General features: G+C 38.2%; 1 protein-coding gene across 1 annotated transcript in view; it reads right to left on the bottom strand.

Annotated features, from left to right (window-relative positions):
• Window positions 1-3,474: 3,474 nt before the first annotated feature.
• Window positions 3,475-14,133, bottom strand: part of LOC135217233 (uncharacterized) — a 26,867-nt gene continuing 16,208 nt past the window's right edge. Inside the window, exon 2 of the mRNA XM_064252957.1 lies at window positions 3,475-6,076. Coding sequence (XP_064109027.1) covers window positions 3,475-6,076 — 2,602 coding nt within the window. The remainder of the gene's footprint in view (window positions 6,077-14,133) is intronic.

Genomic DNA, 14,133 nt, shown 5'->3' with positions numbered 1-14,133 from the left:
ATAGCATACTAGAAGAAACTATTCTTCCTTCTGCAAAGCCCATCTTCTAGATTATTCCTTCAGAATGGGAGGTTATCTGAAAGAATAGATCTAGATATTGGACCCTTGTCCGCATGACAAATATCTCGTACAAGATGTTCACCAAGGGACATAGCATACTAGAAGAAACTATTCTTCCTTCTGCAAAGCCCATCTTCTAGATTATTCCTTCAGAATGGGGGGTTATCTGAAAGAATAGATCTAGATATTGGACCCTTGTCCGCATGACAAATATCTCGTACAAGATGTTCACCAAGGGACATAGCATACTAGAAGAAACTATTCTTCCTTCTGCAAAGCCCATGTTCTAGATTATTCCTTCAGAATAGGGGGTTATCTGAAAGAATAGATCTAGATATTGGACCCTTGTCCGCATGACAAATATCTCGTACAAGATGTTCACCAAGGGACATAACATACTAGAAGAAACTATTCTTCCTTCTGCAAGCCCATCTTCTAGATTATTCCTTCAGAATGGGGGGTTGTGGTTACTGAAGAATCGATCTAGATATTGGAACCTCCTTGTCCGCATGACAAAAAATATCTCGTACAAGATGTTTCACCGAAGGGACATAGCAATACTAGACGAAACTATTCTTCCTTCTGCAAAGCCCATGTTTCTAGATTATTCCTTCAGAATAGGGGGTTATCTGAAAGAATAGATCTAGATTTATTGGATGGAGATACTTACCCTTGTCCACATGACAAATATCTCGTACAAGATGTTCACCGCCAAGGGTTTACCAATAGCAATACTAGAAGAAACTATTCTTCCTTCTGCAAAGCCCATCTTCTAGATTCTTCCTTCAGAATGGGGTTATCTGAAAGAATAGATCTAGATATTGGACCCCTTGTCCGCATTGACAAATATCTATACAAGATGTTCACCAAGGGACATAGCATACTAGAAGAACTATTCTTCCTTCTGCAAAGCCCATTTTTCTAGATTATTCCTTCAGATAGGGGTTATCTGAAAGAATAGATCTAGATATTGGACCCTTGTCCCGCATGACAAATATCTTCGTACAAGATGTTTCACCAAGGGACATAGCATACTAGAAGAAACTATTCTTTCCTTCTGCAAAGCCATCTTCTAGATTATTCCTTCAGAATAGGGTTATCTGAAAGAATAGATCTAGATATTGACCCTTGTTTCGCATGACAAATATCTCGTATTCAAGATGTTTCACCAGGACATAGCATACTAGAAGAAACTATTCTTCCTTCTGCAAAGCCCATCTTCTAGATATTATTCCTTCAGAATAGGGGGATTATCTGACCAGAATAGATCTAGATATTGGACCCTTGTCCGCATGAACAAAATATCGTTAATCAGATGTTCACCAAGGGACTAGCATACTAGAAGAACTATTCTTCCTTCTGCAAAGCCCATCGTTCTAGATTATTCCTTCAGAATGGGGGGGTTTGGGGGGTTATCTGAAAGAATAGATCTAGATATTGGACCCTTGTTTCGCATGACAAATATCTCGTACAAGATGTTCACCAAGGGAAAGGGACATAGCATACTAGAAGAAACTATTCTTCCTTCTGCAAAGCCCATCTTCTAGATTATTCCTTCAGAATAGGGGGAGGGGGTTATCTGAAAGAATAGATCTGATATATTTTGGACCCTTTGTCCGCATGACAATCATCTTATACAAGATGTTCACCAAGACATAGCATACTAAGAAGAAACTATTCTTCTTCTGCAAAGCCCATCTTAGATTATTTCCTTCAGAAATGGGGGGTTATCCTTTGAAAGATAATCTAGGGATATGGGGGGAAAACCTTGTTCCCGCCATGGGGGACAAATATCTCGTTACAAGAATGTTCACCCAAGGGACTAGCATACTAGAAAGAAACTCTTCCTTTCCTTCTGCAAAGGCCCTCCTTCTAGATTATTCTTCAGAATGGGGGGTTAAATCTTGAAAGAATAGAAATCTAGGATTATTGACCGCTTGGGTCCGCTGAACCCAAATATCTTATACAAGATGTTCACCAGACATAGCATACTAGAACGAAACTATTCTTCTTCTGCAGCCCTTCCTTCTAGATTTTCTTCAGAAGGGGGTTATTCTTGGAAAGAATAGATTCTAGATATTGGAACCCTTTGTCCCGCCATGAACAAATATCTTATAAAACAGATGTTCCACCCAATGGGACATAGCATACAGAAGAAACTATTCCTTCCTTCTGCAGCCCATGTTCTAGATATTTCCTTCAGTAGGGGGAAATTATTCTTTGTGAATCGAAATCTAGATATTTGACTTGTCCCGCATGACAAATAATTCTGTTCCGCCATGGGGGAACAAAATCTGCCCGCGTACAAGATGTTTTCACCAGGACCATAGCATACTAGAAGAACTATTCCTTCCTTGCTGCAAAGCCATCTTCCTAGATTATTCCTTAAAGAATGGGGGGTTATCTGAAGAATATCTAGATATTGGACACCTTGTCCGCATGACAAATATCTCGTACAAGATGTCCCGCAATGGCATAGCATACTAGAAGAAACTATTCTTCCTTCGGCAAGCCCATGTTCTAGATTTTCCGTCAGAATAGGGGGATATCTGAAAGAATAGATCTAGATATTGGACCCATTGTCCGCTATGACAAATATCTCGTCAAGATGTTCACCAAGGACAAGCATACTAGAAGAAACTATTCTTTCCTTTGCAACCCATCGTCTAGATTATTCCTTCAGAATAGGGGTTATCTGAAATGAATAGATCTAGATATGGACCCTTGTCGTCATGACACATACTCATACAAGATGTTCACCAAGGGACATAGCATACTAGAAGAAACTATTCTTCCTTCTGCAAAGCCCATCTTCTAGATTATTCCTTCAGAATGGGGGGTTATCTGAAAGAATAGATCAGAAATTGACCCTTGTCCGCATGACAATATCTCGGTACAAGATTTTCACCAAAGGTACATAGCATACTAGCAAAACTATTCTTCCTCTGCAAAGCCCATCTTCTAATTATTCCTTCCGAATGGGTTAGCTGAAGAATAGATCTAGATTATTGGACCCCTTGTCCGCATGACGATATCTTGTCACAAGATGTTCACCAAGGGGACATAGCATACAAGAAGAACGCTATCTTTCTTTCTGCATACAGCTGTTGGCTCTTGTTCTAAGAGCTCATCCTCCAGCCTCCAAACAGCTGTTGGCTCTCATCCTGAGAGCTGGTCCTCCATCCTCCTAACAGCTGTTGGCTCACAACCTGAGAGCTCGTCCTCCATCCTCCGAACTGCTGTAGGCTCTCATCCTGAGAGGTCATCCTCCAGCCTCCAAACAGCTGTTATGTTCTCTCTAGAACGTTCTCCTTTCTATTGGCGTTCGACTTTCTATAACGATTCCACTTCCTTCTATCTGACGAACCATTTTCAGAATTCTCCTCTGTATCTGCATTCAGTTCTTCACCATTTTTATTCGTTTTCTAGCGTGTCTATTCTCTCGAAGATTCTACGAAGATCGCTTATCATATCTTCCAAAAGACCGTTTAGGACCAAAGAATTTGGGCACTTCGTTTCTGAGGAATATTTTTCGTCTGTGTGTTTTTCTTGTCGAGATTCCCTCTCCTCAAGTTTGTCTTCTGGAAACTTCCTTAATTTCTCACTCATATCCTGCATGCTGTTTGTCCCCGGTCTCTTTGTTTGAGTGCCGACTGATCTGTTGTTTATATTCCTAAACTTTTCCTCGAGTCTCGAATCCTCTTTCTGTTCGTCTTCCCTGTGTTTTAGGCCTCGTCTTTCAACATCTCTTTCGAATTCTTCCTTCTCCTTGGTGAAGGCAGCAATGTCCATCTCGAGCTTCTTTTGCGCCATGATGAGGGCTTCTTTTTCCTCTCTCAGTTCGTCTTTCATTTTAACGACTTGGGCACAAAAGAGCCTCATTTCATTCTGAAGGGCTTCCCTCTCTAATTTCAAGTCCACTGCATCCTCAACGAGCCTCACTTGAGTCTTGGTGAGGTTGTCTTTTTCTCTTCTTAGTTCTTCTCTCATGTTAACTAATTCCACACAGAATGTCTCCCTCTCTCTCTGGAGGACATCCCTATCCAATTCCAAGGCCTCCCTTTGAATGAGTTCCATTTCAAAGGCGACCTTCTCTTCATGGAATTGCTGTCGTTCAATGTCCAGCTCTGCTTTCCCCTGGTTGAGGAGTTCCATTTCAGCATCAAGAGCACCTCTCTCATTCTTTAAAAGCTCCCTCGCTTCATCATACTCTTTCAGCTTTTCAATGAGGGCGTTCTCCTGCTCTTTGATTTGCTGTAGGAGTTGCTGCCCGACGAAACTGGCGAGAGAGGATTCAGCCTCATCGAGGCTGGTGAGGATATCACCTCTCCTGGGAGTCTCCCGACCTTGGAACTCTCCTCTCTGCTGTCTCTCTGGGGAAAGTTCCTGTGGCGAAGATTCTCCAGAGGACGAATATTTGTCAATTATCTCATCTGTAATAGATGACGAATATTCGTCTATGCCGCTTGGTACGGCTTCGAATCTATAATAAGACGACTTTTCATAAAGAGACGAATATTCTTCAATGTCGTCTGGTGGTGCGTCTTCGATTCCAGAATAGTACGACTTTTCATAAGGAGACGAATATTCCTCAATGTCGTCTGGTGCATCTTCATAATCTTCATAATCTTCATTCTGCCATGGAGTCTGACACCAACAATTTATTATTTTTTCCATGAGGAACTCAATGTCTCCTGCTTTTGCTCTTTGGAGGAGCCACAGGTGTCTCTGCAAGTGTCCTGTCAGCGAGGTATATTCTCCGTAGTTGTCAGCAACTTCTTTTATTTGTGCCGACAAATTCTCTGCCAATCTATTCCTTTCTGTTAGAAGTTTCTTCCAACGCTTCTGCCAAAAGCACGGCTTCTTCTTCTTCCGATCTTTCCTATAGTCCTTAGGCAGGGCAGCTTGACAGGAGCATTTCATTATATTCCTGATCACCATTTTGAGCTCATCTGTTGAAGCCAAGTCGAGTTCCCAGATGTGGTTTTCCAGGTGATCTATTGCCTCCAGATTTGCCGAGGTTGGATCCTTTTTTTCGATCTGGACCATTAGCTCAAAGACTAAGTCGTCCCTTTCGGCTATCAGCTTCTTCCATTTCCAATTGCATTTTCCTTCGTCGTTGTCCTCTGGATAGGCTTGACACTGGCAGTTTTTGGTCTCTGCTATGACAGCGCCCATCGTGCCTTCTCCAGCCAGCTGGAGGTCCAATATGTGACCATCCAAGTGATATATCACAGGGACGTTTTCGTCGATTGGATCAAGGTCTTCTACTTGTAAATAAAGTTCATCTATTAATCGCCTCTTTTCTGCCAGCAACTTTTTCAGTTTCCGCTGGCCGATGCGAGGCTTTGGCGTCTCATCATTTTCTTTCTTCTTCCATTTTGAGTCTTGACAGCGGCATTGCTGGACTTTTAGGATCACCTTTCCCAAATCGTCCTTTGTGGCCGCTTCAAGATTAAAGATGTGTCTATCCAAGTGGTTTATAAATGCGACATTCTTCGAGACTGAGGAGAATTCCTCCATCTGGACTAATAGTGCAATCACTAGTCCGTCTCTCTCTTCCTCTATAGTCTTCCATTTTTTGGGCCTAACAGGTAATTTGCCGCCTTTCCTTTGACCACCTTTTTGCGGCTTTACCTTGAAAGATACTTCTGCTGGCCTCTGTTTGTCGTGGTCTTTGGGCTTCTTGGTAGCAGGTGGTTTTGTTGCCCATCGTTTATCGTGTCCTTTTGGCATATTGGTAGTAGGTTCTTTAGCCGCCCTCCGTTGGTCGCGTTCTTTCCGCGCTCCACGCGCAGGTTGACGCTCAGCCTTCCGTTTTACGTCTTCCTTAGGTTGTCTTCCAAGTCCCGAGTCCTGCAACTTCTTTACCAGGTCAATCAGCTGAAGTATCGTCTTCCTAGTCTTCCTCCTATTCTGAGAGCGTTTCTGTCCTCTGTTCATTGATATAAATCCATATCCCCGATCTTCCACAGATCTGGGGCCAAGTGACAAAGAAGCCTCCTTTCCGAGGCCTCTACAACACATAAATGCTCCTGCTAGGAACATCCACAATACAACAAACATTTCAGTAATATTCATATTGGTTTGTTGCTCAACAGCAGCAACCTATCACTTGACCTTGTTTTGGAAAATGCCTCGACTTCCTCAGAACTCTCTTCCCGGATTCCTTGAGGCTGAAAGAATCCGGAAAGACAGCAGCATCTTCCAAACTGCCGAAATGAATTCTATCATTAATACCTGAGTTTGCTTGTGGATGTTCGACGAAGATTAATATATATATATATAGTATATATATATATATATATATATATATATATATCCATACATATATATATATATATATATATATATATATATATATATATATATATAAAATATTAATATATATGTCTATCTATCTATCTATCAATCTATCTATCTATCTATCTATCTATCTATCTATCTATCTATATTATATTATATATATAGATATATATATATATATATAATATATATATATACTATATATATATATATAAATATAGTCTCTATCGTCTATCTATCTATCTATCTATCTATCTATATATATGTATATATATGACTGGTAAAAATATTCTGTTACAACAGAATTCCATCCAATGAAAGGAGCCCATAAAAACACCAAAATATAGAGAGAAAAGTACTATATTTCAGAGACTTGCTCTCTCTCTCTTCAGGTATATGAATGAGAAAAGTTTACAGAAAAGGTGGTATTTAAACCAAGAGATCCATCCACAGGTAAGCCAATTTAGGTCACCCCCGCTGATAATCTTCCTTTAATCTTCTTAAGCGTTGTGTCATAAAATGACACATTTAATTTTCATTTCCATTAAAAGAAAGGTGTTAATTTCTTTATCATTAATTTTACTTTAGATTTTGTGATTTACTAATTAATGATGATTAAGGTTCTAGGTATGTTGATTCCCGGAATTTTGATTCCGTTAATTTCATTCCCGGAATTTTGATTCCCGGTATGTTGGTTCCCAGTATTGTTCATTCCCGGAAGTTTGATTCCGAAGTGCTAATTACCATACAACTCCTGGCAAACTTTCAGTTCTTCAACCCGTGACTTTTTTTTTAATGTAAATAGTCTATTTGCTTATTTTTTCGAAATAGTTATAAAATATTAAAATTTAAGTAAAAATTTTTCTTTATTGACAATTAAAAGTAAAATTTTGTACACAAACAATAGTCAATAAAAAGCATGGCAAGACAAGGGGAAATACTAGTTTTAATAATGCAATATCCTTGCAACTGCTTTTAAGAAGTCCATTTTTTTCTATGAATCACTATATTTTTCAGTCGCTCGTTTAAGTTCTTGTACTTTCGCTTATTTGGAATATCATGACCAGCTTCAAATTGAGTTTTTTTTTTTTATTTAGGTAAGCTTCTCTTCTTTTTTCAATGCTGAAATAACTTTCCAGGTGTTCGGATGATCTTGCAAAGTTCTCTCACGTACATTCCATATATCAATAGGATATAAAGGTGATATTCGCCTTCGTCGATGACCTCTACCCCTTTCACACCCAATATAACATGCTTCAAAATATGACACCAGTTCTTGTGAGATGTCTTATTCGTCTGCAATTTCGTCAAATCTATCTACCACATCATCTAGTGGAAGTAGAGAAAAACACCTGACTTTTACACTGAAGTCATCATCTCTGTGATATCTTTCCTTATGACCCAAATCAATAATCTTGCGGTAAATGCTTTGCCATAAGTGGAAAAGGGATGCTGAAATGCGTACATTTGGAAATACTTTACGTACAATGTTCGTATGAGGTTTTTCAAAATCCATCATGTATGCCTGGGGATTTATATTGGGACATAATTCAAAAAGTTTTACAAAAAGTCGCTCATATGTTTCTTCCTTTTTGTCTGGAAAGAGGGCAAATAACCTTGGTACACTGAAGTTCTGTATCTGAATATGTAGAGTAAATAAGTGAAAATATATTCTAGGCAAACACTTAAAAGATCCATCCCCAGCCAATTGTGTTGCATGCCTCAAATCATCAAGTCCCTTATTTGTTGCAAAAATTAGTATTCTGTTTTCATCTGTTTCACCACTATCAAATTGTAGAAAGACTTCACCACTTTCCAATAAACTAAAATAATCGAGAATTATGAATCCAGTCCTACGTCATGGAAGTGAGGGAACGACTTCATTGATTTGACGCCATTGCCGGATGCTTCGACTTTAACTTTCGACCGAAGGTAGTTGGGCCCTTTCATTTTCACCTAATGATGCAATGGTTGCTGCAATAAGTGAGCGAGAAGTTTCTTGGCTTGAAAGAGCGGTAAACTTCAATTTGGTTAATGCCTGAGAAACTTCTGGCTTTGTTTCACATGAAGTGTGATGATGTTCACCAATACGAATCAGCACCTTGTAGTCATTTTCTTCTGTGGAAGTATGCAGGCGTGCCCTGCCTGCGCTCTTTACATCACACCTCCAATAAATTTTAGATCCATCAGCATTCGTTCTATGTTTTTCGTAAGTGTAATTCAAGTCGTCAACTAGTTTCTTTTTTCCACGGGTGCTTTCAATGGTACGAGGCATGATTAAAGACTGGAGTTTATAAAAAAAAAACTTTCTACAGAAGGAAATGCCTTGACACTTATTATCAGATGCTTTTTTGTTAGTAAAGGGAAGTACTTGTTAGTTGTGGTGAAACTAAACTGAATTTTAGGGCCACATTCGGTACGATTTCATTCAACCTAAGCCCTCCTGCACTAGCTTTGATTGAGACCAAGTTACAGTGCTGAGGAGTTTACTAACTTACTTAAAGTCAAGAAACATTGCATTTTATTCAACAAAAGTGCAGTTAAGAAACAATCAACCGTATTTCCTGCATCAATTCTTTTTAGGGTGATGCCACACGGGTTCACAAAGACGCATTTAAAGGTTTAACACATATAATTAATATTTAAAGAACACAACAATTATCCAAATTACGTTAAGAAGCAAAAAATATTAACAAAACGTTACGTTACTTCGATAGAAATAAAACATAAATGGCAAACAGGATCTCAGAATATCCTTATGAAGCTACTGCAATGGCGACGACAATTCACGAGGTGATGTGGCTGGATTTTACAAGAATATCTTTTAATTGCCTTCGTGGAGTCAGATGCTAAAATCAGAGAGCTTCACCTTTCCACCCTAGAAGAAAACTCGGGAGGAGTATATTGCATAACTAATCGTAACCCAACATACAAAAAAAAGGGGGTTTCGTCCAGAAGGCAAGCATAAATTACTGGCATGTGCCCTTACCCGCCCTACAGACTGTCAAACATGTATGACCAACATGTTTGTTCATACACTGCCATAGACTGATAATATGTATGATCAAACGTCAGTACATTTCATTGAGGCGTGGAGGCATGAGCAAAAGGAAAGCTTGTATAGCTATTCTGCTGGCGCTTGCCAGCGAAGAAGTCGACGATAAAAACAAAAAGAGACGATTGTGGATGAAAGAGTGGTACAAGAAGAGATGTGAACTGTCTCATCAATGCCTGTTAAATGAGCTACTGGTATCATCACCTGAAGACTATAGAAATTACCTCCGAATGGACCACGACACATTTATGAACCTGCTGACGATGGTTTCACCAATAAGTGAGAAAAAGACAACAACTCAGAGATGCTATACCAGCAAGTCAACGATTGTTATGTACTCTCCGATTTCTTGCAACTGGAGATTCCTTCGAAGATCTGAAGTTTGCGTGCTGCATCTCTCCTCAGAGTCTTGGTAACATTGTGATAGAGACGTGTGATGCTATAGTGTCATCACTAAAAGATGTAATCAAGGTAAGGTAAAAAAAACAAATTGATGAATGCTTATTTTATCATTTGCTCTTTTACAGTTGTAGGAAGCAGCTTATGAAATTAAAATAATATTTACCACAGGTGTAAGCAAATGTCATTGCATATCAGAGAGAGAGAGAGAGAAAGAGAGATAGAGAAAGAGAGAGAGAGGGAGAGTTTAAACAAAAATATAAACGTACTGTTTTACCGGCGGTATATACATAAAAACATAGTGTATGTAATTAATTACAGGAATGTATGAGAAATAAATTTAACATTATGTAGGCTACTTATATTTCAGTTACTGGTACTCAGTCATATTAACTAAATTGTGGATCATTTAATAGATCCTGTATGGACCTATGTTCCTTGACAACAGGATGAGTGATTACTCTTACAGTGTTCATATGATCTGATTTTTGTACTGATCGTAAGAGTTGTGGTTTATTAATTTTCACCGAGTTCATGTTGAGTCTCCCGAGTCGGCCCTCATATAATATATCATTAATAGCTTTTCTAGCGTAAATTTGCTGGTTTTCTTCTAATTTTTTAAATTCCTCTGCCCAGCTCTGTCCTAATGGATCCCCACACCCTCGTCCTTTTCAAGGTGCTTACAAGCTAACTCTAGTAATTCTATTTTTTTCCCCTCAGCAGCAACTTTTCTTTTCTTTGTGGATTTTTGTGTGTCACATCCAGAGGTCCCTGGTACCTAGAAAACACGGGGAATGGTTGAAAGTCAATTATTACATTATATATTGTGATAAACATCATATAAAATCTTAACATTACAGACAAATGTGTCTTGTGTCAAGAAATTAACTAAAGCACGGGTTTTCACTCTCGGGTTTCTGACAGGGACGGATCCAGGGGGGGAGGGGGGGGGGGGAATGCATCCTCCCACTGGTCCAAAAAAAGATTGTACTGAAGACCGACCCAAACTAGCTTAATTAAACAGTCAGTGAGGATGTGATCCCCCTGCCCTCAAGCAAAAAAAATATATATATATATATATATATATATATATATATATATATATATATATATATATATATATATATATATATATATATATATTTAGAGATTTTGTTTTGTGGAATAAAAAACAAAAAAATATATATATAAAATGGGGAAGATTTTCCTCCCCCCACCCCCTCCCACAAAAAATTATGGATCCGTCCCTGGTTCGTGAACCCCCAGGGATTCACATTTCCATTGGCCTTTAGATGAATGATGAAAAAAAATCTCTAAAAGTTAATTCTGCAGAGAAAGAGAGAGAAAAAGGGGCCGGATTGTGTGTGTGTTCCTTTGATGATATCTTTAGTAGTATCATTCTATAATGAATTTGTAACCAAATTAACATTTAAGGGTATTATTTGGAAGATATTTATGTATCCTATTAATATTCACAGATACCAGAGAGCCAGGAGGAATGGATGTCAGTGTCTGAAGAGTTTGATCGGAAATGGGACTTTCCTCACTGCCTCGGAGCTATTGATGGAAAACATGTTAAAATTACAAAGCCATATAACTCTGGTTCTTACTACTATAATTATAAAGGTACTTTTAGTGTAGTTTTAATGGCTATAGTTAATGCCAAATGTCAGTTCCTTATGGTACATATAGGAACAATGGAAGAGTCTCAGATGGGGGTGTTTATGGAAACACAAGATTTAGTCAGGACTTAACAGAGGATAAACTACACATTCCTGCACCAAGCCCTCTACCAGGAACAACTGATCCTGTTCCTTATGTTTTAATAGGGGATGATGCGTTCCCTCTGTTGGAGAATATCATGAAGCCATATAGTCATGCCAATCTTACTAAAGAACAACAGATATACAATTATAGGGTGTCACGAGCCAGAAATGTAGTGGAAAGGACCTTTGGCATGTTGTCATCTAAGTTTCGTATTTTACACTCGACAATCAATCTATCCCCAACTAAAGTGTCCAAAATAATCCTTGCATGTTGCTACTTGCATAATTATATGAGTGGAGATTTAGAACAATATGTAGAAAGTATCAGTAGAAGGCAGCTCATTCCTTTTGAACCAACGTTCAACAGTCTTCATTGTCAGCCAAGGATGTACGCAATAAGTATTGTCAGTATTTCAATGGCCCAGGATCACATGGAAGTTATAGCTGAACTAGAATTTATATAGCTTGATTACATATTGTTTAGGGTAGCTGTGCATTATGTTCTCGTACATGATACTCTTGTGCTTTACAAATCTAGCAAATTAGCTAAACATAGGTAATTATTTGTGCATTGTTGTAGACATACTGACAGTACATATATAATACATTCACGAACTCTAATACACTGGAAGCTACATTAATAATTATGTAGACCGCAACCCTGATTTATTTATTTTCATTATTTGATGTACTATCATTAAGATATGTGATTCTCTACACTGACAATTACCATTATCTCTTGATAACATCAGGTTATTCAGATATAAATTGATACTACTTGGATACTGAAGTTGTATCTGTATCTACAGAGTGTACAAAAAACTACCTAAATATATATACATTGCATTAAATGTGTTTGAATATTTCCTCACCTCTTCATCAATGTCTATTGTAGATATCCCTTCTTCCTGAATTTCCTGGTCTCGGAGAAAATTTAGAGCACCGAAAAACCATAAGGAGGGTACATACATGTCTTCAGTTGCAGCACCAGATTTCTCACTTTGAACCACCTTTTTTAATTCTCTCCTGTAGCTAGTACGAAGAGAGTTAATTTTCTTTGGTATCATATCCTTGGTGGCATTTGGGATGTGTTCTCTCAATTTATCAAGCAATTTTTGCTGACACTTTGCCTTTAGTGTCCTATTTTTGTATTCCTCACTTTTAACCTTCCAAAGACATGGAAATGATTGATAGAGTTCAATGAACTCTATCCAAAATTCTTGGTTATCTTGTGTGTTCGCCATGGTTGATGGTGGCCAAATGAGCATGTATGATCAAACACCACAACAGACTCGTCAAGCATGCTGGTCAAACGTCTTGTTGGACAAGCTAGCTTCAAACTGCTTGTTCAATCCTTCAAACAAGCCTCTACATTCTCAAATTGGATTGTCCAACGCCAATTTGATCATACATGTATGATAGTTTGTAGGGCTTACAATAAGAAAATAATATAGTCTCCACAGGAAGAAGTTTGAGTTTGACAGCACTGTAATGATAAGTCATCTAATTTTATAGAGATGGACAAAATTTGCAAAAAAAAGTGGTTTATTACTTTGAATATCAATGAACTAATTTATACCAACTCATTGCTATAGTTAATATAATAAAAACTACTTCTGTGGAGCAAAATAATTATATATCAACGTATTTTTATAGAAACTGGGAAAATACTTCAAAACAAGTACTCATAAAAAACTAGGAAATTTTATTCAAGGGGAATAAATGGCAATTTTTAACATTAGTAAATAGACTATTGCCCTATTTACTTTTGTTTAAGAACTCTTAGAAGCAATTGTTAGTAAATAGACTATTGTCATGTCTACTTAGGTTTAAACACTCTTTAGGTATGGTCAGTCGGGAATCAAATCACAGGGAATCATCAATACCAGGAATCAAATTACCGGGAATCAAAATTCCGGGAATGAAATTACTGGAATCAAAGTTCCGGGAATCAAAATTCTTATCACCGATTATTAATTATTTTTAATTTTAAGTGATTTTTTTCGTCTGTAATTCGCAAAGCGACAAGAGTTTCCCTCCGTTTTTTTTTTCCACCTTAATGTTGTGGTAATGTGCGGCTGTCCGGGTTACTGTGCTCACATGGCAATTTAAGGGGACATTCTTGGATCCCAATAATGGCGAGCGCTGCTATTCTGTATTGGTTAAACTATGTAATTAAGTGTACTTATCTTCCAGAAGACGACGAACCAGCTAAGTATCTTATAAAAGCTAATTTGCATGTTCGGCCAAATGTGTATAGGAGTTAGCTAGTATATAAGAATGCTAGGTTAGTTCTCGTGTCTGCGTTTGGCGACTATACCAACGAGATTTTAGGTAAATACTACAAGTTGATTTCTGGTTTGTAATAAAATTCCAGTGCCTAAAATTCCTACCGTTGTTGCCTTCTTAAAGAAAATTAAGTGCCGTGGACCATTTTGAGCAATCGGAGGATATAATTTCACCACAGTAATATTTTTTTCTGGTCCTCTCGAAATGGATCCGCGTCGTCATAGCCTAACCTTTCCCGGTTCTAGGTTCTCGTTGGCA

This window comes from Macrobrachium nipponense, chromosome 7 (genome assembly GCF_015104395.2).
Source record: "Macrobrachium nipponense isolate FS-2020 chromosome 7, ASM1510439v2, whole genome shotgun sequence".
In the NCBI taxonomy this organism is placed as follows: Eukaryota; Metazoa; Arthropoda; class Malacostraca; order Decapoda; family Palaemonidae; genus Macrobrachium; species Macrobrachium nipponense.
The sequence above is the reverse complement of the archived record's forward strand: the minus strand, read 5'-3'. Positions and strand labels throughout refer to the sequence as shown.